Source organism: Aythya ferina (assembly GCF_964211825.1).
Source record: "Aythya ferina genome assembly, chromosome: 2".
NCBI lineage: Eukaryota > Metazoa > Chordata > Aves > Anseriformes > Anatidae > Aythya > Aythya ferina.
The window spans coordinates 159,774,469-159,801,937 of record NC_140297.1 but is presented as its reverse complement, the minus strand read 5'-3'; the positions used below and the strand labels follow the sequence as shown (position 1 = coordinate 159,801,937).

Below are 27,469 nucleotides of genomic sequence, written 5' to 3'. Positions count from 1 at the left end.
TGTTTTCAAAGCAGTGCTTTTTAATCCATAAAAGGTGAGAGTCCACGTACAAATTAAAAACCAAAACACGGGTGTTAGGAAAAATATCCAGCTGGCACGAAACGCAACCCCTCTGGCAACGCCGACGGAAGGGTCGGGTGATGCAGGAGGACCCGCGATGCCCGCAGCCGCCGCGTGTGCACGCTTCTTTTTTAAATAAATACACCTCTAGCTCCAAGACGTTTAGGATCAGTGGATGTGTTCATGGCAAGCCCCTTGCCTGGGAGTCTCACCGCCCCGCGCCGAGCAGCTGGCAAGATTAGGCAGAAAATCTGACTGCAGCAGATGGCCTCGCGGTGGCAGCCAGAGCCGTAATCCCGTCTGACGGCGTCTAGGTCTCGCATCGCGCAAGCGGAGAGGCTTCTCAGCAAGGAAGGCAGAGCTAGAAGCCCTCCTCCAGTTCTCCCGAAATAAAACCGGGGCCGAAAGCTTGGCACGTGGGCACCAGGCCACCAAGAAGTGGAGGTGCGACCCCGAGCCGTGTCCTGCTGCCAGCCCGAAGGCAGCCACGTGCTCGGCTCATTTCATTAAGCTCCCGCTACGAATTTGTCACGACTTAAAAAGTACAAAAATACAATTGCATCTCTGAAGGGTATTTTATACCTAACCAAGATCATCCAAGCACTCAAGACCAGACAGCTCTTTAGCTTTCAGAAAAATAATGCACAAGGCAGAAATGGGATTGAGAAAATTTTGCCAATCTATCTCGTGCGTATTCGGAGTCTCCCTGCATTTCCAGTACAATTACCAAGATGCATGTATCCATCAGGCCAGCTCTGGTACGAATGCTGACAGCACAGTGTTAGGGTATTAGCAACGTGTGCAAGATCCAATACTAGCACAAATTTAGTAGTTTAATAATCTGGAGGAGCTATCTTCCTGGAATTTTAATCTCATACCAAGTAAGAAACAAGGCTCTTAGCTATTAATCTACTCACATATTTAGGGCAATCCACCTCTACTGATTAAAAAAGCGAGACAACAAATGCACGTTAAGTCTTTCCCTTTTCTTCCAAAGAAGCAGGCTGTGCAGCCAGGCTGCATTTGCTGGTCAAACCTGGGTGCCCATTAAAAAAAACCCTGCACAGGAGCCCTAATTCTGCACAGCACAAGCCTGTGCTCGTGTTTCTTCTCTGTGAGCTCGCTTAGATGTGACCAAACATATGCTATTTGCAAAACTCATGGGAACATGCAGCCCACGAGCTGCCTCCTTGCTGATGACGACGGAGGATCTGACACGCTGCCACCTGGTGATGGGGACATGTCGACCCCATCCTAGCTTTACCAGCTTGCTAGGACACCCCTAACCGGTGTCACGGCAAGGATGCACAGCTCGGTGCTGCCAAACCACCCGGGCAGATCTGTCCCAGACTCTGTGACATTGTCATCGGTGCACGAGCTAAACTCTCCCCAAAACTGGGAATTCGAACGTGATCTCCACGTGCAGCCTGCCCCGATGGGCTTTGTCAACCAGGGGCTTGCAAAACTGAAACCCTCTCCACCTTCCTCCAACGGTGCCGCCGGGCAGGAGCTCCTGAACGACTTGGCTCTGCCAGCAGCGTGCTGCCTTCCACCTTGCAGAGAAAGCCTACGAGACACGCTAGAAAAGGTTACAGCTTTTGCTTTAATGGCTGGGCTTGGTTGGGCTGCTCCTCGCACCGAGCAGACGACACACAAACCAGCCCCTGCTTTATACCGAAGCACAGCTCCCCCACCCCTTAAAAGAAGGAATAATAATAATAAACCAGTGTTTCCCCCCTCCCCCGTTGTTTAGCAGAGGACTGTTTTTTAACGCAGGAGATGGAGGAGTCCGGCCATCAGCAGCGCCAGGGGCTGTGCATCACTCGCCTCCTCGGAGAGGGTCCGACCAGCGGCGCGTCCCCGGGGGGGGTCCCGGCATCCTCCAGGGGTGCTCCATGCAGCCACGACGCCAGCGCAGCCTGGATCGACAGGCAGCCAAGCCCCCAAGCTGGTGGGACACAACCTAGCCTGGCAGGCGCCTCAGTACATGGCCTCGTTGTCTCCCACGGCGGTGAAGGGGACGCTGTAAGTGCTGTTCTTGCTCCGCTTGCTTTTCTTGTTCCAGATCAGCAGCGTGCTGGCGCTCTTGCTGTTCATCAGGCTCTTCCGGCTGTTCTCCTTGTTGCTCTTCAGCAGCCCGCTGCCCGAGGACATCGCCGCAGCCTTCTTCTCCGCCTGTTTGGGGAGCAGAGAGCGGCGTGAAGCTAAGGCAGCACCAAGCTGGGGGTGCAAACGCTGATGGCTTGGCCTCAGCCCTGCCCCGGGACACTGGGAAACCTCTGTCCCCTGCAGGGCAGCTTGCTTTGGTGCCTAGCTCAAGGCTAAAAGAGAAACGACAAAGCTGGCCATCCCTGCAAGCTGCTGCCTGCTTTATATTTCCTAAGCCAGCTGCAAATGAACTTGCTTTGGAGAGGGAGCAGAGCCTGGTTTAAGCAGCCCATCTCTCCCTCCAGAGCTGCAGTTTTCCCCCCCAAAAAAAAAGGCTTGGGACGTGACTTACAGCTCTCGGCCCCTCCGAGCCCTGCAGGGTTATCACGCCGATCTCCACACCCTCCTCGCCAGTGCTCTTCAGCAGCTGCACCACCTCGGCGTGCTTGGACCACTTGCAGTCCTTGCCGTTCACCGAGATGATGTAGTCGCCCTCCTTCAGCCCGGCTTCCTGCAGGGGGAAAAAAAAAAAAAAGAGGGTGCGCTCGTTTTTGCTCACAGAGGCTGCAGCATGAGGTCTGCTCGCTTTCCTACCCACCCCAGCAGGTCCCAATCCTGCAGAGACACGAGCTGTGGGGATGGCTGGGGTCTGCCCTCAGCCGACAGCCAAAGCCTCATCACCCTAATGATCTTACAGCTGCTTTGCTGCAGGGGGGAATGCTCACAGGCTAAGGATTTCTTTTGCAGCTGCCAGGCTCGACATCCAGCACGCAATAAACTGCCAGCCCTGTGACAAGAGCACATCTGACTCTGACTCACCGACAGGAGTTCAACGCTACAGGTCTCCAGAAAACAAAAATCAGCACCTGCAAGCCTTGGGAAAACGGAGCAGGCTTAGCAAGGTCTTACGCACCAGTTCCACCATCAGGAAAGAACAAGGCTCTTGATGTGATTAAAGCAAAGCTGGGGACTGTCAGGATATTACAGCCAGGAGCAACCCCAAACCAGGACATGCTGGTGCAGCTGGAGGTTTGGAAACTTGTCCCTGTGGCCACATTTTGGTGTCTATCCAGAGTGCAATCCCACCCCAGCTCAGCGCAGCGAGGGTTAGCAGCCTGGGGGGCACACCGTGAGCTCAGATCTTCTTTAAGAAGCTTTGAGGCTCCCCAAAAGGGACGTGATCCTGCTGCTAAGGAGCCTGTTGTTATGGAGATGCTGAGCTCCGGTGGCACAGTTGGTGCTGTGCAACGATGAGAGAGTGGGGGACCACTCGGGAATCCCACCAGGATGCTCCCCTGAGCCTCTGCTGGAAAACAAAGCCACTCCTGATACATCCCACAGTGAGTTTTCGAGGAGATAATTCATGTTTCGGGCTTGCCATCTCGTTCCATCCAACGTCACGACCCCAAATGGGGGGTCCCCACCTCCAGCAGCCCCCGGGTACTCACAGCAGCACAGCCCCCCGGGATGACGCCGGCGATGAGGACGGGGGAGTCTCCCCGCAGCGTGAACCCGAAGCCGTTCTCTCCTCTCCTCAGGTGGACTCTCCGCACCGGGTACCACTTGTTTTTGGCCGAGAAAACCGAGAGGGGCCCCTGGGGGCAAAGCAGAAACAGGGAAAGCACCTTTCGGTGCGAGAGCAACGCCCTGGGGACACGCAACCTTTGCCGTCGAGGGGGCAGAGCAAGTAAGCCTGGCTTCTGCTTTTCTTTGAGGATGAAGTTTTGAGTCTGCACAGTGTTTTAATCCTCCTGCGTATCAAAACCACCACATTTGTGCACTATAAAGTGAGAAGGGTGAAGAGTGCTCATCAGAGGGTGGCTCTGTGAGCAGCACCACAGACTTGCGCAGGTTGGAAAGGATCTGGGGAGGTCCTGCCCCAACCCTTCAGCCAGTTTGGGTCGGGACATCCTCCTTGCAAGGCAGGAGGAGGGGATCTCACCAAGGTCAAGGAGCCAGAATCGTTTTAGACATCGCAGTCCCAGAGCAAATAAAACTGAAAGCTACGGTGCAGAGCAGGACCCTTAATTCTCCCCTTATGGAAATAAAATTTATCACCAAATTTGGGATGAAGGGGTGAGGTTTTCACCCCAGCCTGGCTCTGGGAGATGCAGAAGGGCGCAAGGCATTGGGATGGGTCACTTTTTTGGGGTCAGACCACTCCAAAAGCCTTTCCTGTTCTCTCAGGAGCGGGATATACCCCCCTGCCCTCCACTCAGGTCATCCAAGAGCAGAGATCCTGATTACATCCCAACCAGCCCAGCCTTTCCCCAGGGTATTTTGTGTCCTTGGGGCACCTGAGGGACAGAGACAGCACAACCACAGCAGCCCCTATAAAAAAAGCTCAACCCTGCTCCCTAGGACCCTATAAACCCTAGGAAGGGAGATAAAGAGCCCATGGGATTCTCCCAGTGCTTCCCAGCTGGTGCTGGTCACATACCTAAGACAGAGCAGTGTTTTCCCCAAGGGTAACTCTATCCTCAACCTGTTCCGCTCCCAAAAAAGCTTCCACTAAACAGTCCCTTTGGTCCTGCTTGGACCAAAGCCCACCCAAAGTGCCCGTGCACCGGAGGAGCTTCACATCACAGCACAAGGAAGACTTTTGGGGAATGTAATGAGTCTTGACCCATTTAGCCTTGCATAGACAGATCCGTGCCCTTCTACCCTTCCTCCTGCCTGGGTCCCGTGCGCAAGGAGATGTCTCATCCTGCTCGGAGAGCAGCTGCACGGGGAGGAAAGGGAGCAGGAAAGCAGAGCATGCAGGGGAAGAGGTGCCACCTGGTCCCGTGGGGCCACCCCGGTCTCGCAGCCGTACATACCAGCCTGTGGAAGAGGTCGGTCACCTTCACCTGGGAGAAGTTGGGGGGTTTGATCTCTGGCTTCTGATGCGTTTTGGCTAGCGGTCAGGAGAGAAGAGCACAAACACCCCCTTAGGCAGGAGCAAAGCGGCAGCTGCTGCCTCCGCATCCCGCTCCCCGAGCAGGGCTGGGGCAAGCCATAAAATCCCGCAGTCCCCACTCCCACCAGCAAGAAAAAAAAATAAAACAAAATACTTACGGAGAATATCCGGAGCGTCCCCAGTTTCAAAGAAGTCCTCCTCGTGGTCAATTTCAGAGTATTTGCTCAGCGAGCGCTTGTGGGCGAAGGAGAGGACCTCCTGGAGGATGTCCATCTTCCGCAGGATCTTGCACAAGCCGTGGATCCTCATGGCCTCCTCGTGCTTCATGATGGCTTTCTTCAGGTGAGCTTTGCCTGCGGGGAAGCGGAGATGGATGCAGAAGCCAGCGGACCGGCGGCGCTCTCGCTCGCTCGCTCGGCTGCCCACGGAGGAAGGCAGCCGTGACTCAGGGACGGCCCCGTCACGTTCGCAGCCTGCCAACGGGCTCGAAATGGGGTAGGTCCCAGCCGTCAGCTCGAGCCCCCCGAAGGAGGGCCGGGAAGGGACCTTGAAGGGTGACCTACTTCGCTCCCCCGGCGCCGGAGACGGGGCTGGCAGATGTTCCCAAAAAAAAAACCTCCGGCGAAGGAGCGAGAGGGAGGCTGGCACCGGGCTCCGCCGCCCCCTATCCAAAGTTCCTCCTATCGCTTAACCTAAATCTTCACAAATTAACTTCTCTCCATCACCCTGCATCCCCCGGGGGTACAAAGGACAATTGAGCCCCGTCCTCCTGGTGACAGCGTTTTAGCTTCGGGAGGATGATCTGCTGCAGCTCCCTCTTTTCTAGGCTAAGCACACACTTCGCCCTGCCCTGCAGGTCCTTTCCGCCCTCTCCGGTGCCCTCTTCTCACTTTCTTCCTCTCCACCAGCCTTCAAGGTGTTTCCACCCTCGTGGAAACGAACTGTGAAGAGAGAGCAGCCAAAAAGCAACCAGAATTGACTGAAATCCCAAATAAACGACCTACGAATATCCTACAAACATCCCCTTTGCGAGAGACCGAGGCGAAGGCACCCGTCCCCAGCGCTTCTAAATGCCAGAGAAAAGGATAAATATATTTAGATAGATGGATGTATCATCGAAACACGTGTGCCTGTAGCATTTCCAGATTTAGGACACACGGTGGCAACATAAGGCAGGGAAAATGATGGTGTTTGCTCCAGAGCTGTGGGGACCAGAGCCCACCAGGCTGCTTTGTGCAAGATGTCGCAATCGAGGGAACATTTCGAGGCTGGAGGAAAAACAGGGAGAGGAAAGAGACTCTCCCCCCAAATAATCTCATCTCACGCATCAATCGTATTCTATCCAAGCACCCCCAGCCGGCCCCACTTGTGGGCAAGAAAACGCCACGGCAAGGAGGTTTTAATGGCTTATCACTACCTGCTGCTATTTGCACTGATAATGAAGAGATAAGATAACAAGAGATTACCGAAATACAGACGTTGTGCAAGCTGCTGGCTCCAGTTTATTGACAACAGTGGAATAAAGCATGGTGTTATAAAACTATAAGGCAAGGGGAGGGGAAAAATATCCTTCTACGGACATGATTTAATGCCGCAAGGTTCTCCCCTTCCTCCAGATTCAAAGCAGAGCTGAGCCTGGTACCTGCACGTTCGTTTTTTTCACAAGCTGAATGGAGATGTTTGGAAAAAAAAAGCCCGAGAGGCAGCTTGTGGAGGAGGCAAGCAGAAGCTGACACCCCAGAAGCAGGGCACTGAGCTCGCTCTCGCTCCTGCCTCTTCAGGAGGGCTGCTAAAACACGACTTCAGCTGAATAAGCAATGCTCTGTCTCTTCCCCGAAGCTGAAAATCCGCGTGGGAGGAAGCTCTCGTCTCCCAAGCCTTTTGATGCAGCTAAAAAAACCACCCCCAGCCGTCACTGCTTCTCCTCGTCAAGTCAAGGCAGCTGCAAGCCCAAGCCAGGCTCCTTCCCAACAGATTTCTCTGTGCTGGGTGATGTTACCTGGCTCGGGATACCTCGGTGCCCGGGGTTTTACTGTCACATTTGGCCAGATGGGTCAACACGAGCACAATGGGCTGTCCTCAGCGCCTTAATAGGGAACCGTGATGCTTTCTTGCCTCCCCAGGAGAGGCTCTTTTCAAAGAAAACCCAATAAAAGTTGTCTTTGCATAGAGAAATCCCCCAAAAGCTCGTGGTGCCTCTACAAATCCTGTTCCTACAGGGATTCAGGGGTTCATCCCCCAGAAGTGTGTTTTGCCCCAGGGATGGATGCACTTACCCAGCTTCCTTCTCTCCTCGGGATCCTGCAGCAGGACACGGAGCGATGGCCCCTCTGGCATGGTGACGTGGAACTGGATAAAAGCCTTCTCGTGCTCTGGCAACTCAGCATCAGATGCCGCTGGGAGAAACAACGAGGAAAGGGGACAGAGGGAAAAGTCAGGGCATTCAAAGAGCTTCAAAACTTCAGGGGAGACGTCTGCTCCATCCCTTGGACCCACCGCTACCTTCTGCCACTTCTGTCTCCATCCCCAGGGTGTCCCACCCTCTCCCATCTCTCCCCCAGCAGCTCTTCTCGCTCAATCCTGATTCTGCAATGCACAAGCCTCAGTGGTTTCGAGCCCTGCACCCCTTCCCAGAGAGGAAGAGAGCCAAAAAGATGAACCTACCTTAGAAGATGACCTCGAGGAGCCCTCCAGCCTGCTGCTGGAGGTGGCTCGACACCGCAGGTCCCTGTGTGCATCAGCTGCCCGCCCCCAAACCCTCAGCCTGACCCAAAATCGCTCGTAGGGGCGGTGGTGGCAGAGCAGATGGAGATTATGGGTCGCATCCTGCTCCAGCTGGCTCCCCGGAGCCACGTCACCCAGCTCGGGTACAGGCAGGCTGCACACAGACACCCAGGGCAGCCAGCCACAAGCTGGCAATTAAATGCGAGCAGCTCAGCAGTTTCCTGGTTTGGTGGGAGCTTATTTTAATGTTTTTGAAGCCCCTGGCTGACCTACCACCCGGATCAGGTGGCTCTGGAGGCTGCCTGGTTGATGACACCCACCCAGCCCCGAAGGGGACAGTGGGTGACATCCCTGCAGCACCTTTTTGTTGGCTTTTTTGGAAGGACTTTGCAAGCAATGTGCAAGCCAGAAGGAGAAATATGGGGGACAGCTGCCCTGCGCATGAATCACTGCATCAGTCGGCGTGATCAGCAGCTCAGAGCATCCCAAAAACTCTAGGTTTGGCATGCTGGTGTTCTACAGAAGCCTTTTTTCCCCTCTTTTTCCCAGTGCCAAGCTGCTAGGAGAAGACGCAGCACTCACCGGGGCAGTCGCAGAGAGCGGTGGCAGAGAAGTAGTGGGAGAGGGCCTTGAAATGCTCCGACTTGACCTGGACCATGGTGGTCCAAGAGAAGGGCACGTAATCCTTCACGTGGGCCTGGGTCATGGTCTGGTGCACCAGCGAGTAGGCGTCTTCCACCTGCGGGAGTCAAAACCCAAAAGTTGATGACCCAAGGGTTGGAATCCAGCTCGCCTGTTGGGCGGCAGTGACAGCATGCTGTCACCCCTGGGCTTTTTAAAGGGTTTTATGGGGTGCCCTTACCCTGGCTGCCTCTTGGGCGAGCTGCAACCACGTCAGAAAGTCTTTCTGGGCACGCAGCAAGGTCACCTTCTCGAAGACGCACTCCTGGACCTGGGCGAGCATCAGCTGCACCAGCATGGTGAGGGAAGCCGCGCTCATGTCCAGGCTGGGAGCGTTGGAGAAGTTTTCCTTCAAGTAGTTAAAGGCACCTGCACAAGGGGAGAAGCTGCTGGGAGCTCCCGGGCTTGCAAGCCAGGAGGGTTTGGAGCATGAAGGTTTCTCTATGAGCAACGGCATGGGTTGCTCAGAGGGGTTGTGGAGTCTCAAAGCCCTGGAGATCTTCCAAAAGCCACCAGGACGTGGTGGTGGGCACCCTGCTGGAGGTGGCCTTGATCCAGATGGACCCAGAGGTCCCTTCCCACCTCGACCAGGAGAAAAGCCACGAAGATGCTCCCTGAGCTCAAACCTCTCACTGCAGCTGGCAATGCTATCCCGGGGAAAAAAACTCCCAAGGGGTGCTACCTTGCCATCTAACCCACCCTTGGACCTGCAGCTTTTCCCCTCAAAAGCCCTAAATGCAGTCCCTTGGAGACTCCCTCATCCCTCTTTGCCCAACAGCTCCACTTCTTGACGTTATTCCTGCCCCAGGGAAACGTCAGCTCCGCCAAGGGGATAAGGGGAGGGGAATCCACGTACCGGCCGCCTTCTGGAAGGCATCGATAGCCTGGTTGAGCCCCGGCAGGGTGGCACGGTCCTGCCGTGCCCCGATCTGGGTGTGCAGGGCTCCGATGTTGAAGAGGACGCTGCCCTTCTCGAAGGCCAGCGCCCGCTGGTGGGACGGGACCCCCGTCAGGGAGTCGTACCTGGGGAAGGGAAGAGTCAACACGGGGACGAGGGCATCACGGCCGTCCCAACACTGCTCCCGCTCGGGGACAAGCTTTCCAGCCCTGCCTCCTTCAACACATCCACCCAAGGCAACGTCTTCGAGCCAAAAGCAAGAGGGAAACCCAGCTCTTCACGTTGCTGAAGGAATTTCCCCAAAACGAAGACCCCGGCGCGGTGGGCAGGGAGCCTGGCCGCGCTTCCCTCCCTGCTCACCCTCCCCGTTTTTTGGGGCTGGATGGGAAAAGCTGCACCAACCAGTGGAAGAAGACCCCCAGGCTTTTGCTGGGGGGGAAGAAGCGGCTGTCGAGGAAGTAGAGCTGGTTGTAATACTCCATGAGGAGCTCGAGCCCGGCCTCGTTCCGGCTGGGGGTGCGCATCGCCTGCGGGGACGGGAGAGGAGGAAGAGACACGTCAGGAGGGGAGAGAGGAGAAGAGGAGGGAAAGATGAGATTTAGGGAGCTGGACATGCTGGGAAACCCTACGAGCTACAGCCCAGGTGGGAAAAAACTGACCCAAAGGGGTCTAGGATTGTAGGGGATGGGGGAACAGCCTGGAGCTGAGCCTGGCCGGACCCCCCAAACACAAGCAAGCAAGGAGTGGGATTCTATGGGATTGTGGGATTGTATTAATGCTGAAAAAGAAGCCCTTTTTCTGTAGCTTCCCTGCTTTTTGGCAGGTTGAAAGGGGACAGCCTGACTGCTGGCATGGGAAAGGCTTTGGGGACACCGGGTTGGGGCACCCAGACTGGAGCCAGCAGCCTGGGAGCAGGGCACGATCCAGCCGTGCTCACCTAAACCGAGCTGGGATTTGCCTTTTTTTTTTTTTTTAGGATAGAAATTCATGCAAAGTCTGATGGAATTAACACGAGGGAAGAAATACGATTTCTGTTCAGAACAGGAAAGCCTTTGGGCTTTTGACTCGACACGGGGAGGAGTGCCAGAGCTCTCCTCGTTTCGGTCACGAGCCTTTTTCCCAGCTCGTGCCTTTCCAGGGCACCCCTCCCGCGGCCCAGCGAGCAGGATTGGGACCTTCACAAAGCCTGGGAAAGCTTTTCCTTTCCACCCTTAAGACCAAAGCTGCACAGCAAGGCAAAACCGAGGTTACTTCGGAGAGCTGCTTTGTAGGAGAGGATAAAGTTCACCTTTACCGGATTGCTCTACATTTCCTCTTCTCCAAGCGCTACGCTGCGTGTTAGCTGGAGAGAGAGCAGTCATTTAGCCTCGCCGGGGGTGAACTATTCATCAAACATTAATAATGGACGGCATTGTATTTTTATTGCCGGTCGTTCTAGGTTATCAGGTCATTAAAGGACTCACTCACCGGGACAGCGAACAATTACTGAAACATCTGTACTATTTTGCAATCTATGAACCGAAGCCGGGGTGCTCAGTGCATGCTGCAGGCTTCCAGCACCCCCGAGACGCGAGGACAAGCGTGCAGTTTGGAGGGAGCACGAGGGGACATAGAGCAAAGCACGGCACCTCCAACGAGCATTTCTCAGCAAGCCAAAGCAAGACTCTGCACGCCCAGGGCCACCGACCTGCCGCAGCTCCATGAACTCTTTGATTTCCTTTTCAAACAAGGTCCCCTCCTCTCCGTAGTGCTCGCTGATGAAATCCTGGATGGGGAAAGAAAACCCTGAATCAATCTTGAAAACGGATATTCGAGATTTAAAGGGTGACTTCTGGTAATTCTGTATAAGTGGCTTGCCAGCTCTCCCTGCAAGAAAACCTGCAGCACAGAAAGGGATCTCCTCTCCACCCAGCTCCTGCTCTCCACCCCAGGCAAAACACGTTGATTTGTCCATTGCTCCAGACCCTGTAACCCTTTTTCCACTGTTTTAAGTCCACCTCATCCCCCTAAGTATGGAATCGTACCAAAAAGGGAAATGTTTGCAGCTGCTGCAGCATCTCCTCTACAGCTCCCCATCATGCCCACGTGCAGAAACCTCTCCGAAGGGCAAATCTGCTTCCCTCCATCAGCCTTCGCCGCCTTGCATGCGCCAAAGTGATGCTCACCTTCAGTGGCAGCAGCAAATCCAGCTCCTTCGTCTCCTTCAGGCCCAAGGGAATCATAGGGACGCTGATGGACTCACTGGAAGAAGACAACAACCTCTTTGGTGGCTGGTTTTTTGAAGGGCAAAACTAGAAGAGAACCCAATTCTGCACGGCAGCAGGACGCGCTTTGCACTGAAAAAGCATGCCAATAACCCCAAATCTACCATATTTATGTTTTATTTTCTACAAGAGCAATCAAACTGGCTGCCGTGACGCAGCTGCTTTCATTAACAGCCCTTGGGAAACGGGTGTGATGCGAGCACAGGTCACGGATTCATGAGCTCCTACGTGCTAATCTGGGCTCTGTCGCTGATAAGGACTGGCTCGGGGAGCGCAGCTCCGCCTGATATTGAAATTTGCTATTAAAAGCAGCCATCTAATAATAGCTCTTATCGGGCAGACAGGTTGATACTGTAAAACACTGAAGATTAGGATGACATTGGTAACACCCAGCTGGGAGGGGTTTGTTTTCCACCATTAAAAACGGGGCATTTGTGCCAAAACGGGAAAGGAATGCTACACGGCGGCAGGATGACAACCAGGAAGGGCCATCTTTTGTGGGATTTAGTTGATATTTTGAATTTTGATGCCAAGAAGTAAAGAAATGGTCTTTGTGGACCTCGAATGTGCAGAAAATTACAGCATTATTGCTCTGCAAAGAGCCCCAAAGCTGGTCCCAACATCTGGCTGCTGTATACGGATGGGAGGTGAGAATCTTTGATGGTATCCGCAGCTTGCACTGGGCTCTCTGAAGGCAAGACAGGAGGCAGGTCGGGCAGGATCAGGCCCTCACCAGCCTGGGGTTTGCACAACAGGCTCATCTCGTTATCTGCAGAAACTGCACGTTAGCAGAAACGTGCATTAGCACATCACAGGCCAAGGAGGGCAAAAACTGGGGAGCAGGGCAGAGGTTGCACCCACATTCTGCTCTATTCATACACCCCGAACAAACAGCTTCGAGAGCTATAATTAGTGCTGAAAAGCCATTATCACTCGTTCTCTAGCAAGATTTCCGCTCGAATCCAGTGCCCAGAGCAAACAAAGGAAATTTTGTTTGGCCTGGGCAAGGTTTTTGGGGTTGCTGCTGGCATTTTGTTTATAAACCACAGCAAACAAGCACGTGGAGGGCTGCAAAAGCTGAGCATCCCTGGAGTCCAAGCCCAACAACCCCACATGGCCAGCACATTGCTGGGGAAGAGGGAAACCATCCAGGGTCACGTTCAGAGACTGCAGCAAGCACCCAAGGGTGCTGGAGATGCAGGATCCTTGATCTTTCTTAGGGTCAGAGTGGTTGAGGTTGGAGGCACCGCTGATCTCCCCCCCCTTGACCTGCTGGAAGTGCATTTCCCCGTGCATCCCAGGATATTTTCTCTACAGTAAAGCCAGCCCTTGCTCTCTGCGACCCTAAAGCATCAATCACACCTTCAGACCGCCCTCGTCCTGTATTGCAGCAAACAGGATGGAGCCACTGATGTTCTTTCCACCTCTTTCTGCCCCCAGCAGCAGAACAACGCTCCCCAGGGAGGACCAGGCACTGGGCAAAGCACACGGATATACCAGGAGGAATATCCATGGCTCCACATTGCTGCAGCATCCCTGGGCTTTGCTGCCTGGGGGATTTCTGCTTTTTTAACCCCATAAATTGCTGCTGGGATTACCCAAGTCAGGCACAAGGTGGCTGGGTGAGCATTTCAAGGTGACAGCAAGGTTTAATTGCAGAAAGAGGGGGAAGAAATTCCTACCCTTGATGGGAAAATAAACCATCCCAGGAGCAGCCAAAGTGTTAATTGCTATTAAATCCCTTGCTGGAAGACATCGTGCTCTGGAGGATGCTTAGGTCAGGCGGATGAGGTAAGGGATGATGTGTTTTTGTTTTTCCTGATCTATTTTTCCTGCTTTTGGGACATCTGCATCCAAAGGACACACCGTAAGTATCCAAACACCTCCTTTAAGGATCTTTTGGGAAAAGCTCTTGAGTTTGGTCGATGAAATGTGGATGTTCCCAGGTTGAAAAACTGTTTCTGGCCAATCTGCCCCATGCCCCAGCCCTCTCCTGTCTCCTGTTCCCCAGCCACCAGGGCACGAAGCACCTACCTTTCGTTCTGGTAGACATCCATGCAGCTGTTGAGCTCCTCCAGCTCCTCCTTCAGCAGCTGCAGGTTGGAGTTGACGTAGCTCAGCTCCAAGGCAACCGTCTCCTTCACCTTGTGGTTACTGGTGGCTCTGCAGGACAACACAGCATGGATCAAACCTCCCCATAAAAGCCTGGCTGCGTCGATAAACAGGGATAAAGTGACCCAAAGGGACGATGCCATCGCCTCTTCCCTGCCATGTGCATCCACCCCAGAAGGCTGAGCCTTCACGACCAGCTACTTCCATCCACCTCTTCATGATGCAGAGAAAAATTTGGGTTATTTGGGTGGTTTTTTTTCTTGGGGGTGCCCATTCTCATTTCACCCAGTCCCTCCGTGAGCCCCGTCCATGCTCCCACCTCCAGCACAGCTTCAGATTTGGTTACAAGAGCTCAATGTTGGCCTCCCACACTAAATAAAATCTATGTTTTATGGGGGAAAAACTTCATTTTTGGGTGCAAATAACCATTCTGCGAGAGCCAGGCTTGCTGTGCTCGCCCATTAGAGGCGTGGGACCTTCCCACCCTCCCTCCTCGTGCACGGCAGGAGATGTAAACACCGAGGATTGATTTCAGCTGCAGCGAGCTGCCTGCTCCCAGCAAGCCAAACTCCCAGGCCGATTATACCCTCCTTATCAGCTCCCAAGGAAAGCAGGGAGAGATAACCCAGCGGCCACGCAGCCAGCAACGTGCAGTCCTTGGCCGAAAGGGGCTCTGGCTGCTGGCCCTAAATCACGCCAAGCCCCCGAGGGAGGCAGTAAAAACCCCATGGCCAGAGCAATTTTTGTTTTGTTTTGTTTTGTTTTCCCCAGCTTTTCCAGAGCACGTTGCTTTTGATTTATTTTTTTATTGACAGCCTCCCTCAGGGGCCTCGCCCTGACCTGGCCATATGGAGCTCTGCTGCTTTTCTTTAGGGTGATAGCACTTTAGGGTCTCCTCCCTTGTACCTCCCTCGCTGGGATTCCCCAAGACCGATGGATTTTTTATTGTTTTAAACAAAGCAAAGCAGGTCCAAAGATCCCCGCAGCCACTTCCGTTTAAACATCCTTTGGCATTTCTGCAATCCCCCATGCAGCATCAGCACAGCATCCCTCCTCTTCCATAAATACATCAGCTCTGCGCCATCATTTCAGTCCTCTACACATCCCACCTCCTCCAGGATCAAGGTGCAGTGCTGCTTTCACTACAATTTTCTTCTAAATAGTTGAATACCTTCCTATTCTTGCCCTCAGTTGGCACCAGATTTATTTTCCCCCTTCAGTTACAGCAGCTGATTTTTGCTGACTCGCAGCCTGGTGACTTGCAGACACACGATGGATTTCTGAATGGTGTTTCCATTCTTGCTCTGCAGAAAAAAAAGGACTTTCCATCCTGCAACGCCCAATTTTACACACCTGTGAGCTTTTCCATGGACAGCTTTGCTTAGTTCAGGTTCAGAGCAGGCAGCATAAAGCCTGGTGTTGCTTTGGGGCGCTTCTGTTTGCACTCCGCAGGCGCTGTTTGGAGCCACGCAGAGCACAGCACCTCTCCGAGAGGCGATTTTGGGAACAAGCAATTGTTTGCCAGGAGCAAACCCGTGCTGAGGGAGGCTTTGGTGCTGCCTGGAGCAGGCGCTGATCTCCCTGCGAGCACGCAGAGCCTCCAATCTTGCTCAACCTCAGTGCAGTCATCACCTGTTTGCTCAGCTAACACTCAACAAAGGTTTTTGAGTTATTTGGAAGAAATGGGCTTACTGGCGACACCTTTATCTTCCCGATTGCTTTGCCGTGCCCCACTATTTGGACAAGAAAAGGGAAGGGTTTCCCCTGCCTCTGCCCACGCGTTTACCCAGCAAACAAACCCCTCGTGCTGCTGAGCAAACACCACGTGCATTTTTCCAGCGCGCCCTTCGTGGCAGCCTCTCAGGAAAAGGGACCGAGAGGCCGAGCACAACAGCTGAGGAAATTACTTTCTTTAAAGCATTGAGGGTGGTTTTTTTTATTATTTTTTAAAGTTGGAAGTGCAGAGGCAAAGCTGCAAACACTGCGCCGGGCTGGGCACATCACTGACCTGGTAGATATAAAGGAAATTTCTCAGTGCAACTCAGCAGCTTTTGAGTAATAACCTTTTAAAACTTCTAATCCTCCTCTTCCAGCCTTTAATTTCAGGCACAGACTTGATCTTTTCCTCCTGATTCCCCCAAGATCCTCAAATTTTGAAAGCCAGAGCACCCCCAAACCCACCCATCGCTCAGCTGCAAAATAGACTGGAGGGAGGGAAGGAGGAAACCTCATTACCACCAAAGGACACTCAAATTGCTGATCCAGCCAAAAAAAAAGGGCCCCATCAGTGCATTCTGCCTCTGCCCTGGCAGAGAACAATCCCTCTCCTCCCTGGACAAGTAATTAAGATGGGTTTTGCATCACATTTTTGCTCGCTCCCCGGCGAGGGAGGAAGCAGAGCAGCTCTGATGCACGCTCTTGACACCAAAACCACGGCCGGGCGCATTCCTGCTGAGGCAGCACATTTTCAGGGCTTTTTTATTATTATTATAACAAAGGGGAGTTGCATGGAGTGGCACACATGAGGACGTCAAGGCCTTTTTAATTAGATGAATTATGGTCCCTAACAGCCAGCCTGGCGAAAGCTGAGGGATAACAGGGCTTGAACCTCACCATCCTCCAGGGTGTCCCTGCTGTCCTAATCTGCCTAAAAAAAAACCCATTACTTGCCCCAATAACTTTTCTTTCAGGTACAACAGGCACAGACTGACATTAAATTATTAAAAAAAAAAAGTTTTATTTTTTTTTGCTGGGAGTGGGGAGTGAAATCAACACCAAACTTGCAAGACAAGCAGGAAAAAAAAGAGGATATTTTCTTGCATTAAGAAGTCTGCCCACCCTGCACTACAGGAATTTGATACATACACACACAAAAGCTATAAAAAAGGGTCACGGGCAGGTTAAAGAAATACATATAATTTTTACAGATCTCTTGTCTCAGTTATATATACAAAATAAAAACTGGGGTAGAGTATCATGGTTTCATCACGACCACTCTCTGGGGATGGCGGCGATGCGCTGGCTCTACTGGTGCTGGACCAGTTGCAACCCAAAAGCCCTGCACAGGGACTGGTTTTTGCACCACGCCATAAATGCATCCTCCCAGCAGGAGGGAGAGCTGCTGGGCTGTATCAATATGCAGTGACATGCCTGGGTTTTCAGACAGATTCTGCTCAGGAGAAATTACTGAAACACTTTTGTGTTATTTTTTTTTTTTAAATGAAGCTGGATTTGACCCACTTTCTGGGGGTATCATGCAGGATGCCTCCACTCAGAGCTCAATCCCAGTCCAACATCTGTCCCCTTTCTTGCTCCCACTCGCACCCTGCCTTGTAACAGGCTTCCAGGGCTTTAAATCCCCACTTTTCATTAAGCATCAGTGCAGCACGGAGCAGAGGGCAGGCGTTTCCAGGGCGAGTGCTACAAAGCCTGAGCAAACTGAGCAAACCCCAAGCAGGGTACGGCCACAGAAAGCCTCCCCAGGGCAGAAAGCAGCCATTCAGGGACTGATCCACGCTTGCAGACAGGTTTAAAGAAAAAAACCTTGTCCAAAAAGCCTTGCACTTGCCTCACAGGGGGGAAAACAAGCAGCTGATAATCCAAAAACATCCCTCGGAGCAAGCAGCCTGCAGGTGCTTCCTGGACATGCCACGGGTCACAGCAGTGAGACAGACATGGATAAAACAGCCAAAAGCCATCCCCTGCATGGGGAAGGATATATCCCAGGGCCGGAGGGATGCTCTGGGGACTCACCTGAAGAGGTTTTCTGCCCCGGCACGCATCCTCATCTCCTTGTTGATCTGCTGGTTGATCCGCGCCCGGCGGTGCTGCAGTTTGCTGCGCTGGGTCTGGGCGAAGGGGTCGCAGCCCTGCTGGGAAAAAGGGACAGGTTCTCACCACGGCATCGTGGCAGCTGTTCCCATCCCACCTCCATCTCCTGACGTCCCCCAGCACGGTCTCAGATCCCCCTCACCAGCCCTGCCGCACGCAGAGGCTTTGGGGTGGGGGCAGATGGTCTTCAACAGAAAAAAAATAAATAAATCAGATTTAATATGCATCATTGCTACACCTGGGGACAGGCAGCAGAGCCACATGAAAAATATTTCATTATCTAATAAAATCTGTTGCTTACAGCATATTTTTTTCTCCCCTGAAGTTATTCAGCGAAGGGTTCAAGTGCAGCAGGGAAGGGATAAAGGAATGAAGCAGCTCCTCGCCAGGGTCTGGCTGTGTGGACACAACCCAGGAGTGAAACCAGATGTCCCGGGGGGGGGCAGACGAGCCAAAATACCCCTGGAGCTCACAAACAGACGTGACGCCGTGTCTGCCAGAGCTCCCATCTCCCGCTGGCTGCAGGGGATGGAGTGGAAGCGAGTCAAAAGTTCACAGGCCGGAGACACGAGCTGCAGAAAGCAGGGAATTAATCCCACCCCCGCCTCCTTCCTCAGGCTTTCCTCAGACGTTTAATCTCCGAGTTGAGGAGCTAGCAGACAGCAGCATCCCTGTGCACTGAAAGAAATCACTCAGAGCCACCACTTCACCCCCTTAATTTAGAAAAACCTCCCTTTGCTGTAGTCTTATGTGCTTTACCTGCACCACCACTGCTGGTGGCCCCTTGTCCCTACACCAGGAGGGGATTTTGCAACCCTAGGGACTCAGAAGACCCCAAACAGTACCTGCCCAAAGCTCTCAGATCATTTTTTTCCATGTAGCCAAAATCCTCAGGTCTCACCCCTTCCTCCAGGATGGGTTACAGCAGTTTTTAATCCAGCAAGCCAGGATGATGCTTGCTAACACCTCCAAAAAAACACTAACAAAAAACCCTGGGTAACACTAACCCGTTTCCAAAGTATTTATTCAGATTATTTTTCTGGGATGCTTTACTTGAATTATTTTTCTGCGATGCCAAAAAGGAAAGAAAGAGGGGGAACAGTGCAAGGGCAGCTTTGGCTGGGAAGCAGGGAACGAAAAATTTGGCATTTTGATGGATTTCAGCTTTCTGGGCACTCGTTTCTCACATTTGACATCTAGTAACAGGTGCCCAGTTTGAAAAGGGCCTGGGATTAACATCGCCTCTTTCATTTACGTGCAAGATTTGAGCTCCTAATTGATACATCGGAGACCGAGCAATCGGAGCCGCTCCATCTGGTCCGTAAATCTGCAGGCTCGGTGCTTTACAGTAATCCACGAATTTGTGCAAGTTAAAGGGCCGGGACGAGAGCACGAAGCCACGATTATTCTGCAAAAGCAATTACGGGGGATGTTAAAGGGAAACAGCTGCACAAATCCCAGGTCCGAGACGCTCAGGAGTGAACCCAAGAGGTTGCCCTGAAAGTGCCACCTCTGGGTTCTCCCCCGGGGGAAATTCTCTCACCCGTCCTACAAAAAAAAAAAAGCAAAAACTACTTAAACCTAAGATGTTCTGGGGGAAAAGAAGAGCAAGGACTACATGAATTACACGATAGCCAGAGGAACTGTGGCTGAAAAAAAGATGGAAGAAGCACTAGGAGCACCCAAACGCCTCGCAGGAGGGCCACAAATGCCTTGGCTGGAGGCAAAATGAGAAGAAATTAGGGAAAAACAAGAAGTGAGATGTAGCGTGAGGTAAGGAGATGCTAGGAGGTCTATACAGGACATCCAGAAACTGAAAATGTTATTGGAGGGGGTAATTAATTGGCTTGGCAGCTCCCCACTTCTCCCAGGTCAAGCCTGAGACAACCCCACAGGAGAAAATTCAAGCCACCGCGGTGCCAAAGCTCGGGACACAGAAGCTGATGAACGAGACCTTTCTCAGGCATGCAGACACAGCAGCAAGTCCTGATAATCACCGATCATTTTGGGCTTTCCACCCAGGAACAAAGGAGCTCTCCAGGAACTCTCGCAAGCCCTGATTTGGCTGGGGAGCGAACACGCTCCGACTGCAACCGGGACATTGGGATTTGCCCAGACTTCTCCCTGAGCTGTTTGTACAGCCACGAGAGTTTTTTTTCCACCTGAACAACATCTCCTTGATCGGATTTAGCAATTTGGTTACCGGTTCCCATCCAGGCTCCTCTCCAACTGCAGAAAGGCACAGGAGAGGCAGGCACCGGGGCCCCGGAGCTCCTAAATAAGTCAGGATGGATTTAAGAATGCCTTACGTAAGAGGGAATACAAAGAGGAAACCCAAAACACACTGTTAAGTCATAGAAAGGATTTTCCTCGCTTTGCACAAGCTTTTGAGATCAACCCTTTAAAGGTCAGAGGAAAGATTGGGTGTTTCAACCACCCTCTTGGGTGCGCCCAGGGACATCAATGCCGGAGCGAAGTTGGGTGCCTGAGAAGGGGCCGGGCTCGACGTGGGATTTCTCAGCCTTTCTTTGTCAAAGCTTTAAATTCGGGAAAGAAAACACACAGCTCTCCCAACGAGGGGAAATAAATAAATCCCGGAGTGCAGCAGAGTGCAGGGCTCGTTGCGAAAGCCCAGACGGCGTGCGAGGTGCGTGCCGCTGAATTACCCACGCCGGGTCCCGCTCCAAAGATCACCACCCAGGACAACGCAGGATTACAGGCAGAATTACAGCAATAAAAATAAGCAAGGGCATTTTATGCCTCGAATTCACCCGCCAAATGACTTCACGTTCAGCCTTCAGCATGCAAAGATGGCAGGGAGCACTCAACCTACCGTGGAGGCAGAGATAAAACTCCCCGCAGCGGGACGTCAAAAGTTTTTGGGAACACCTAAGGGTGGTGTCAAGGAGCCAGCAGCTCCTCCTTGCAGCTCAAGAGCACCCTTACGGGGTGTTAAATAGGGCAATTACGCGGTTAGTCCTGAGGGAAAGTTTGTTTGGAGGTGATCATGGGGTGCACTTTGCTCCTGGTGGCTCCAATAAACTCGGGGAGATGAAGCCTGGATGTGTCTCCTGGATGATGGGGCACACCTAGAGCTTTGTTTCGTGACCCGGGTGCAAAAACAGGGTTATTGCCTCCCAGCTTCGTTCTGGACAGTAACAGGTAATGCCAAGCACTTGTGGGAAGAGGTGGAGGCCAGCAGGTCCAAAGAACAAAGGCGTGTGCTAAGGGACTAATTTCTCTTTCATTTCGGGTAGAAGAACGGGAGCTCCGTAGCTGGAAGTGACTGGAGAAGAGCAAAAAGAGCACATGGAGTGATCAAAGGACTCTGTCAGAAAGGAAAACACAGCCCTAGGAGGTGCTGGTAACGTTACAAGCAAGAAAAAAGGACAGGCAGATCCTGCTGAATCCCTGTCCACAGGAGCTCAGAGCAGGGTGACACAAGCCAGGCGTGGATCTGTCAAAAAGAGAAGTGGGGACGGGGTCTGTGGCCGTGAGTTTAGGTTGAGCCCCAACAGGAACCGCAGCAACAGCTCCCAGGAGAGCTTGGCTGGATCACAAGGGGCTCTCCATGGACCAGAGGACGGCAGGAGAAAGCTAAAAATGTTTTAAAACAACCTTAAAAATGAGCAGCACGTCCCTGCTGCGGTCACAGCGCTCAGAGGCAGGTAACAGGGGCTGAGATCCACCCCTTGACTGCAGGGCGATGCTTTTGGCTGGCGTATAACTCAGGATCCTGGACCAACAGCAGGATCAGACCCTTCCACTGCTTAAACCAAGGCAGGAGATGTCAAATACCAGGAATACAGAAAGCCCAGCCCAGCTGCAGTTAGCAAAGCGAGCCGTGATGCACAACCTGCTCCTCTACATGCCCCGAAGTCTCACCTGCCTGCAGCATTTTCATTATCCCAGACTGCTGCATGCGTTCCCTAAAGCCTCACGCTTCTTTATTTTATAAATCATCCCTCCCAGGGAGCAGTTTATGGCATTTTTCAGGGAGGAGGACAAAAGGCACCAGGAGTGTTACTGCTCAGCCCTTCCCCAGGGGAGCAGCGGGACACGGTTTGACTCGTGGCGGATGATCCGTGGTGATTTCCCCGGGATGATCCGCGGTGATTTCAATCCCTTGACCTCTCCGGCGTTGTTCTGCTCCCTCCCTGCACCAAATTCCCCTTGGGGATAAGGCTCAGGGTTGTAAGTGCCAGGAGCCTGGCTCTCCGTGACCCACCTTGATCTCATCGCCTCCTACTCAAAAAGCCTTCCCAGGCTCTACTCCTGCACGCACCAAGAGCTGTAGGGTCAGAATTACAAGATCAGGGTCTGAATAAAAGAAATAAAAAGCATTTCCGAGCCAGAACCAAGCAAGGCTCCAAAATCTCACCCTAATACCCGAGAGCCACGCTCCAGATAGCTCTCGATGCCTTGCTGCTGGTTCCGTCCCCTTGTCCAAAGAGGGATTGCCCCAGGCAGGATCAGGATTTTTAGGCAGTACCAAAGCCACGCCGGCGCTGGGTTTTCCTTATTACTAACCCCAAAGAGCTGTTTTGGGAGCGTTGAGCAGGCAGGGGGTGACCCTGTGTGAGTTATTGAGCCCTCAGCCTCAGAATTTTCTCCAGCATTTACTGACAGCAGCTCCAGCAGAGAAATAGGATGGGTACCAACCTCCATCCACTCTCAGGAGCAATATTCCCTCCTAACAAAGCCACCACAGGGGCTTGTCCCTAAAAAGGGACGTTTCTGAGTAGCCCAGCAGCCACAAAGCTCTCTGGGGGAATAGGGCAAGCTCTGTTTCACTTCCAAAATAACTCTGAGCCATGCTGGTGTAAAAGCCCTGCTATTTTTCTGCACTCAGAGCTGTCAGCCAGCATTATTTTTCCCCTTTGCAACCCGTGAGTTATGGATTAGGGAAGCCCAGGACAAGTGGCCAAGTGACACTGGCCTGGGGGACAGAGACAACAAACCCCAGAGAACCGCTGCAAGCCCTAAAAAGGACTTTAAAATGCTCATTTTTTTAGAAAAAACTTCAATAATTTCCTTCTCCTGACAGCTAAAACTCATTTCAGAAAGAGGGGGCTCCTACAGGTGGGTCACTCCCCAGGTTTTTCCCCTTTTTCTCCCTTCTGGTCTATTTATACCAAAAAGCCCTTATCAGGGAATTAATCTCACCCAGCACTCCGGCCAAAAGCTGGCTTTTCTGTGGGAGACTAAAACCCCTAAAAGCTTTATTGAGAATATGGTTACATCACGCGGCCTTTAAAAAAAAAAAAAAAAAAAAAGAAAGAAAAAAAAAGAAAAAATGAGCCGAGGATTAAGGTTTTAAACTTCCCCAAGTGCCCCGACTGTCGGCTAAGGCACTCAGCAAAGGGGGAAAAAAACGGGGGAAATGGGGCACCGGGTTTTTTAAAGGGCTTAATAGCCACAAACCTGAGCCAAAGCTTGAATTTTTGGGAACGTGCAGCCGTGGAGAGGCTGCCTGTGTGTCCCGGGAGCCGGGGCAGGGAGCCAGGAGGAAACAGATGTGTGAAACCTCCGGCCCCACAACGCCAACCCCGGCAAAAAGACGGGCACCGCCGCGGCGCCTCCGATCCCCTAAAAGCCAGGAGAAACACGTGGGGCCACATCCACGGCCTCCCACGCGGCCAGAAGAGAAAAAAAACAGCTGGAAAAAGGGCGTGCTGAGGGTTTCTTTTAAATAAGAATTGGGAAAAGTAATAGGAAACCCAAACAGGTCAGGGGTTTTAGTAAGAAGTGGTGTATAATGCGTGTTTTTCCCACCTCTGAGAAGCTTCGTGATGCTTTCCTGCCTCATCCTCTCCCGTTCAATCATCCGACAGATGGAAAAAGAGTAAACGGAGGGCTCGGAGAAGGGAAATTTGGGTGAGAAACCGGGAAAAATGAGCCCTGCAAGCGGCACCTGCCAGAGAGGTAAGCGCAGCCCGGTTTAGGGTTGCAGCCTGGGGTCAGCTCGGTCCCTGCTGATGAAAAGCCACCTCTCAGCTTTTTTTTCCCCCTTTTTTAACCTTTTTTTTTTTTTAAAAAAAGGGTTGCTGAAAGGCAGCGGCTCCCCGCCGAAGAACAACTTTAGGAAATCACCTCCTCGGATGGAGGCTTCGGTTTGGGGGCAAAATCACTGCGGGTTCATAAAACCAGCTCCCAGGGGACGGACCTAATGGGAAAGACGTGTAAAAACTCCTAAAAAAAGTTTTTTGGGGAGTTTTTATCACTGCTTTGCCCCCCCCCAAAAGCCAGGGGGGTGCAAGCCCAGCTGGCACCCATGGGGTGATGGGGTCAGGGGCACCCATGGGTGGTCCCTGCTGGGTGCACCCCCTGTAACCCATGAAATAAGGGGTGCTAATGGGGTCGTTTTTTTGGGGGGACAGAGATTTTTGGGGGGTGCACCCAGCTGACGGGTGATTTTGGGGGGGGGGGGCACCCAGTTGGTGGACCTGCACCACCAAGTGGGTAAAATGGGAGGGGGAAATGGGGTTAAAAACCTCAAAGCAATTCAGGGGGTGACAAATAGTGGGGGGACAGCTGGGGGGGACCCCAAAAAAACACAAGACCCCCCCAAAAAAAGAGGTTGGGGGGGTCCATACGGACACCCCCCCACACACCACACCCCCAAAGCGGAGATCCCAGCAGGACCCCAACCCCAAACCCCATGAGGCACCGTTCTGGGGTGGGGACCCCCCAAAAATCCTCCCCCCTCCCCAAAATCCTTCCCCCCAAATCCCCCCCCCCGTAACCTCACCTTCCTGGCGCTGCCGCAGCTGGGAGCTCGCAGGAGGACGAAGCCCCCTGAGCCCTCCCCAGCCCCAGCAGGGCTCCTCTCGTCGTCCTCAGGGGGCACCATTTTGGGGGGGCTCAGCCCCTGCCCCCAGTCCCTTTTGGGGTCCCCCCCCCTCAGCCCCGGCAGCGAGCGCGGAGCCGGGCCCCGGGAGCGGCGCGGGGCATAAGCAAGGCGGAGGGGCGGGGCGGAGAGGGCTGTCAGCCAATGGGAAAGGGGATCCGCGAAGACGGGCGTGGGGTTGGACCAATGGGAGCGCGGCGGGGTGGGAGAGGGGGGAGAACGGAGAGGGGGGGGGGGTTGTCGCCCGTGGCAACGGTGGGGATTAGAACGCGGTGAGGTCACCGGGAGGGGGCGTGGCCTGGTGGGGGAAGCCACGCCCCCCTCCTCCTCCACATCTGGGAGCCCCCCCCCCTCCGAAAACATCTGGATGGTGGGGGGCACAAAAATATACGAATAATGAGAAAATAAACTAAAATAATTTAAAAATATATATATAATTAGATGAATAAAAATAAAAATATATTTTATTATATTTTATATATTATTGTTTTTATATTACACATCATATATTATATATTATATTTATTTATATTATATTATATATTATATTTATTTTTATTATATGTATTATATATTATATGTATTTATATTGTTATATTATTATTAATTTTTATCTATTAATTTTTTAATTATATTCATACGTTAAAAAGTATTTTTGAAAAAATAAGTACAAAATATTTGAGAAATACCCCTAAAAATACCCTGAGAAATAACCCTAAAAGCCACTTTCTGGCTTTTTTCAGGCAAATTCTGCCCTGCTCTCAATCCCCTGAGCCGTCCCATTGAGCCCCGGTGGGGTTTGGCTTGCAGGGTTTCTCCCCAAACAGGAGCTGGGTGGAATTTGGGGGGGGGGAATTTCCATCCTGAAAAAGAATAAAATAAACAAATAAAATAAAATATAAAATTAAAAAATATATATAAAACAAATAAATAAAATAATAAAAGCACCCAGGGGTGGACAAACGCTGGTTCTGTGGGACCTCAAGGTGTGAGGTGCCCACACGGGGATGCTGAGCTGGTTGGGTCATCCCAAAATGGGGCTGGGGTCTCCACCGGGACAGGGCTTTGATCCTAAAATGAGGCTGATATAACTACTCCTGTGCACTGTAAATCAATAGGGTATCAATAGGGTCCTGGACCATTGCCAGACTGTGCAGGACCCCATTTGTGGTGTGGGTTTCCCAGCTGCAGAGCCTCACATGGAGCCATCCTGCTCCCACTTTCAAAGAGCTTTAGCACCCAGAAAGGGAAAAGATGTGAAACCCACCTCGATTATTAAGGTTTTTAACCCAGGCAGGGTTTGGATGCACAAACCCAAGTGAGTTTGGGTAGGAACAGGCATTTCCCAGCACAAACCCCGTCCTTTCCCAGGAGGGCCAACCCTCCCCAGCACTGGGGCTGAACAAACCCATATGGGACTGCCACAAAACCCCCCCCAAAAAAACATATAATCGCTTGGCAGAAGAGCAAACAAGGCCCGGCTCCTGCTCCCTGCCCCGGGGCCGGCTCCCAACCCCTAAATTTTTTTATTATTATTTTTTTTCCTCATCCAGCCAGAAAGGTGGCTTGGGCGCCTCTTCCCCGGGTGGTGCAATGGGGGATCAAAGAGGTTCTCCCCGAGCCAGCCCTGCCTCGGAGGGTTTCCGCTCCGGCACCTTCCCAAGGGAACACGTGGCCCCACTAACTCGCCCCAAACACAGGGCAATGCCTCGAAATTCCCTCAGAAGCCAAAATTTTTTGGGAAAAGGGGTGTTTCTTCCCATTATGCAGTTGAAGGGCTCTGCAGCAGCTGCAGGCCCCTTTGTAGCAGGCCCTGGTGCTGCTGTAGGGCCGCTGTTTGGGGTTAGGAGACCCTCCTGAGGCTCAGCTGGGAGAATTTTGGTGGGGATGAGGGCAGGTGGAAGTAATAGGCTCGTCTGCATGAATAGGGCTGGAGACGGGTGGGATGGGGGCTGTGCTGTAGGGGCAGAGCTATGGGTGGTAGTGTCATTTGGGATCTGGCCTCTGTGTCCCCCTGCCTGGGCTTAAAGACCCCACTGAAACCAGCCATGGGGATCTGATGGGGAAGAAGAAGGTGAGAAAGGCTGGATTTGGGGTTTTATTTTATCACTTGATTGTAGGGGTGGCCTCCCCCAGGAGGGAGGTGTTTGTACAGCGTTATTTTTGAAGCAACACACCTGAGAAATGCAAAGGGGTTTGGTCCCCACTTAGGGAATCCTCTTACCAAAGTTATGGGGTTCTACTGAAACTCAGATTTGGGGCTAAAAACTTCATTTCCCGGGGCCCACCTTGGGTTGGGGGCCTCCAATCAACACTGAGGGGAGGTTTTAGGGAGGCTGCCTGGGGGAGGACATTTCCCCTAGGGTGGCAGTGAGGGTGAGGTTTTCTCCAGCTTGGGGTAGCTCTGAGTATGTCACCCCATGCTGGGTGAGCGTGGTCCCACCACCAGCTGGTAAAACACCAAAATTTTCAACATATTTCTTCTTCCTTGCAAAGTTTGTGGGATATCTTATGGTGCTTTGCAGCTTGCCCTTCAATCCTTGGAAATTCCCCTGGTTTCCTTGATGGGGAAGGACCTTTATGGGTGAAGTCCACCTTGGTGCTTAAATCTGAGCTTTGTTGTTTGCTTCCTCTCAGACTTTGAGTTTTTTTGGGGTGATTTGGGGAAGGATTTGTCTGTCCCAGACCTGAGAAGGAGGGGAGAGGACTGCTGGGTGATGGTGGCCTAGCTGCGTGCTTTGGGGGGAGTCAAATTCATAGTTTTACTATTGCTTATTTGTTGTAATCCATTATTTTTTTTCATTATGCTCATTTTCAGGGTGTAGTGAGTGCCTGGGGTAATGTACAACCCACCCAGGCTGCTCTGAGGGTGCAATCTACCCCAGCACACAGCCCCCATCTACCCATATGGGTCTGTGAATTCTGACGTTTGGGGATCCCTTTTATTTTAGGACAACCTTATTTTTACTTCTTTAACAGCATTTTAGGTGCTGAGCTCAACG

General features: G+C 52.4%; 1 protein-coding gene across 2 annotated transcripts; it reads right to left on the bottom strand.

The window, feature by feature from the left end:
• RHPN1 (rhophilin Rho GTPase binding protein 1) lies at nt 1-24,572 on the bottom strand. Of its 2 annotated transcripts, none has more exons than XM_084508496.1 (15): nt 24,369-24,572; nt 17,540-17,658; nt 13,709-13,837; nt 11,576-11,651; nt 11,098-11,175; nt 9,813-9,937; nt 9,369-9,535; nt 8,694-8,881; nt 8,414-8,570; nt 7,384-7,503; nt 5,266-5,460; nt 5,028-5,104; nt 3,657-3,803; nt 2,561-2,719; nt 1-2,235 (listed from the first exon to the last, which is right to left on the bottom strand). In XM_084508496.1, exons 1-15 carry the CDS (start codon nt 24,468-24,470, stop codon nt 2,041-2,043), a joined length of 2,034 nt encoding a protein of 677 aa, XP_084364622.1. In that variant the 5' UTR covers nt 24,471-24,572; the 3' UTR covers nt 1-2,040. The 2 variants fall into 2 exon arrangements, with proteins under 2 accessions (XP_084364622.1, XP_084364623.1); XM_084508497.1 differs by having other exon boundaries at nt 17,540-17,655.
• Between the last annotated feature and the right edge of the window lie 2,897 nt (nt 24,573-27,469).

Coding starts and splice junctions, on each gene's coding strand:
- RHPN1 (XM_084508496.1), bottom strand. CDS start 24,470: ATGGTGCCCCCTGAGGACGACGAGAGGAGCCCTGCTGGGGCTGGGGAG. Junction 17,659..24,368: donor GCTGCGGCAGCGCCAGGAAG/GTGAGGTTACGG, acceptor CCTTTTTCCCAG/CAGGGCTGCGACCCCTTCGC. Junction 5,105..5,265: donor GGACGCTCCGGATATTCTCC/GTAAGTATTTTG, acceptor CCTGACCGCTAG/CCAAAACGCATCAGAAGCCA.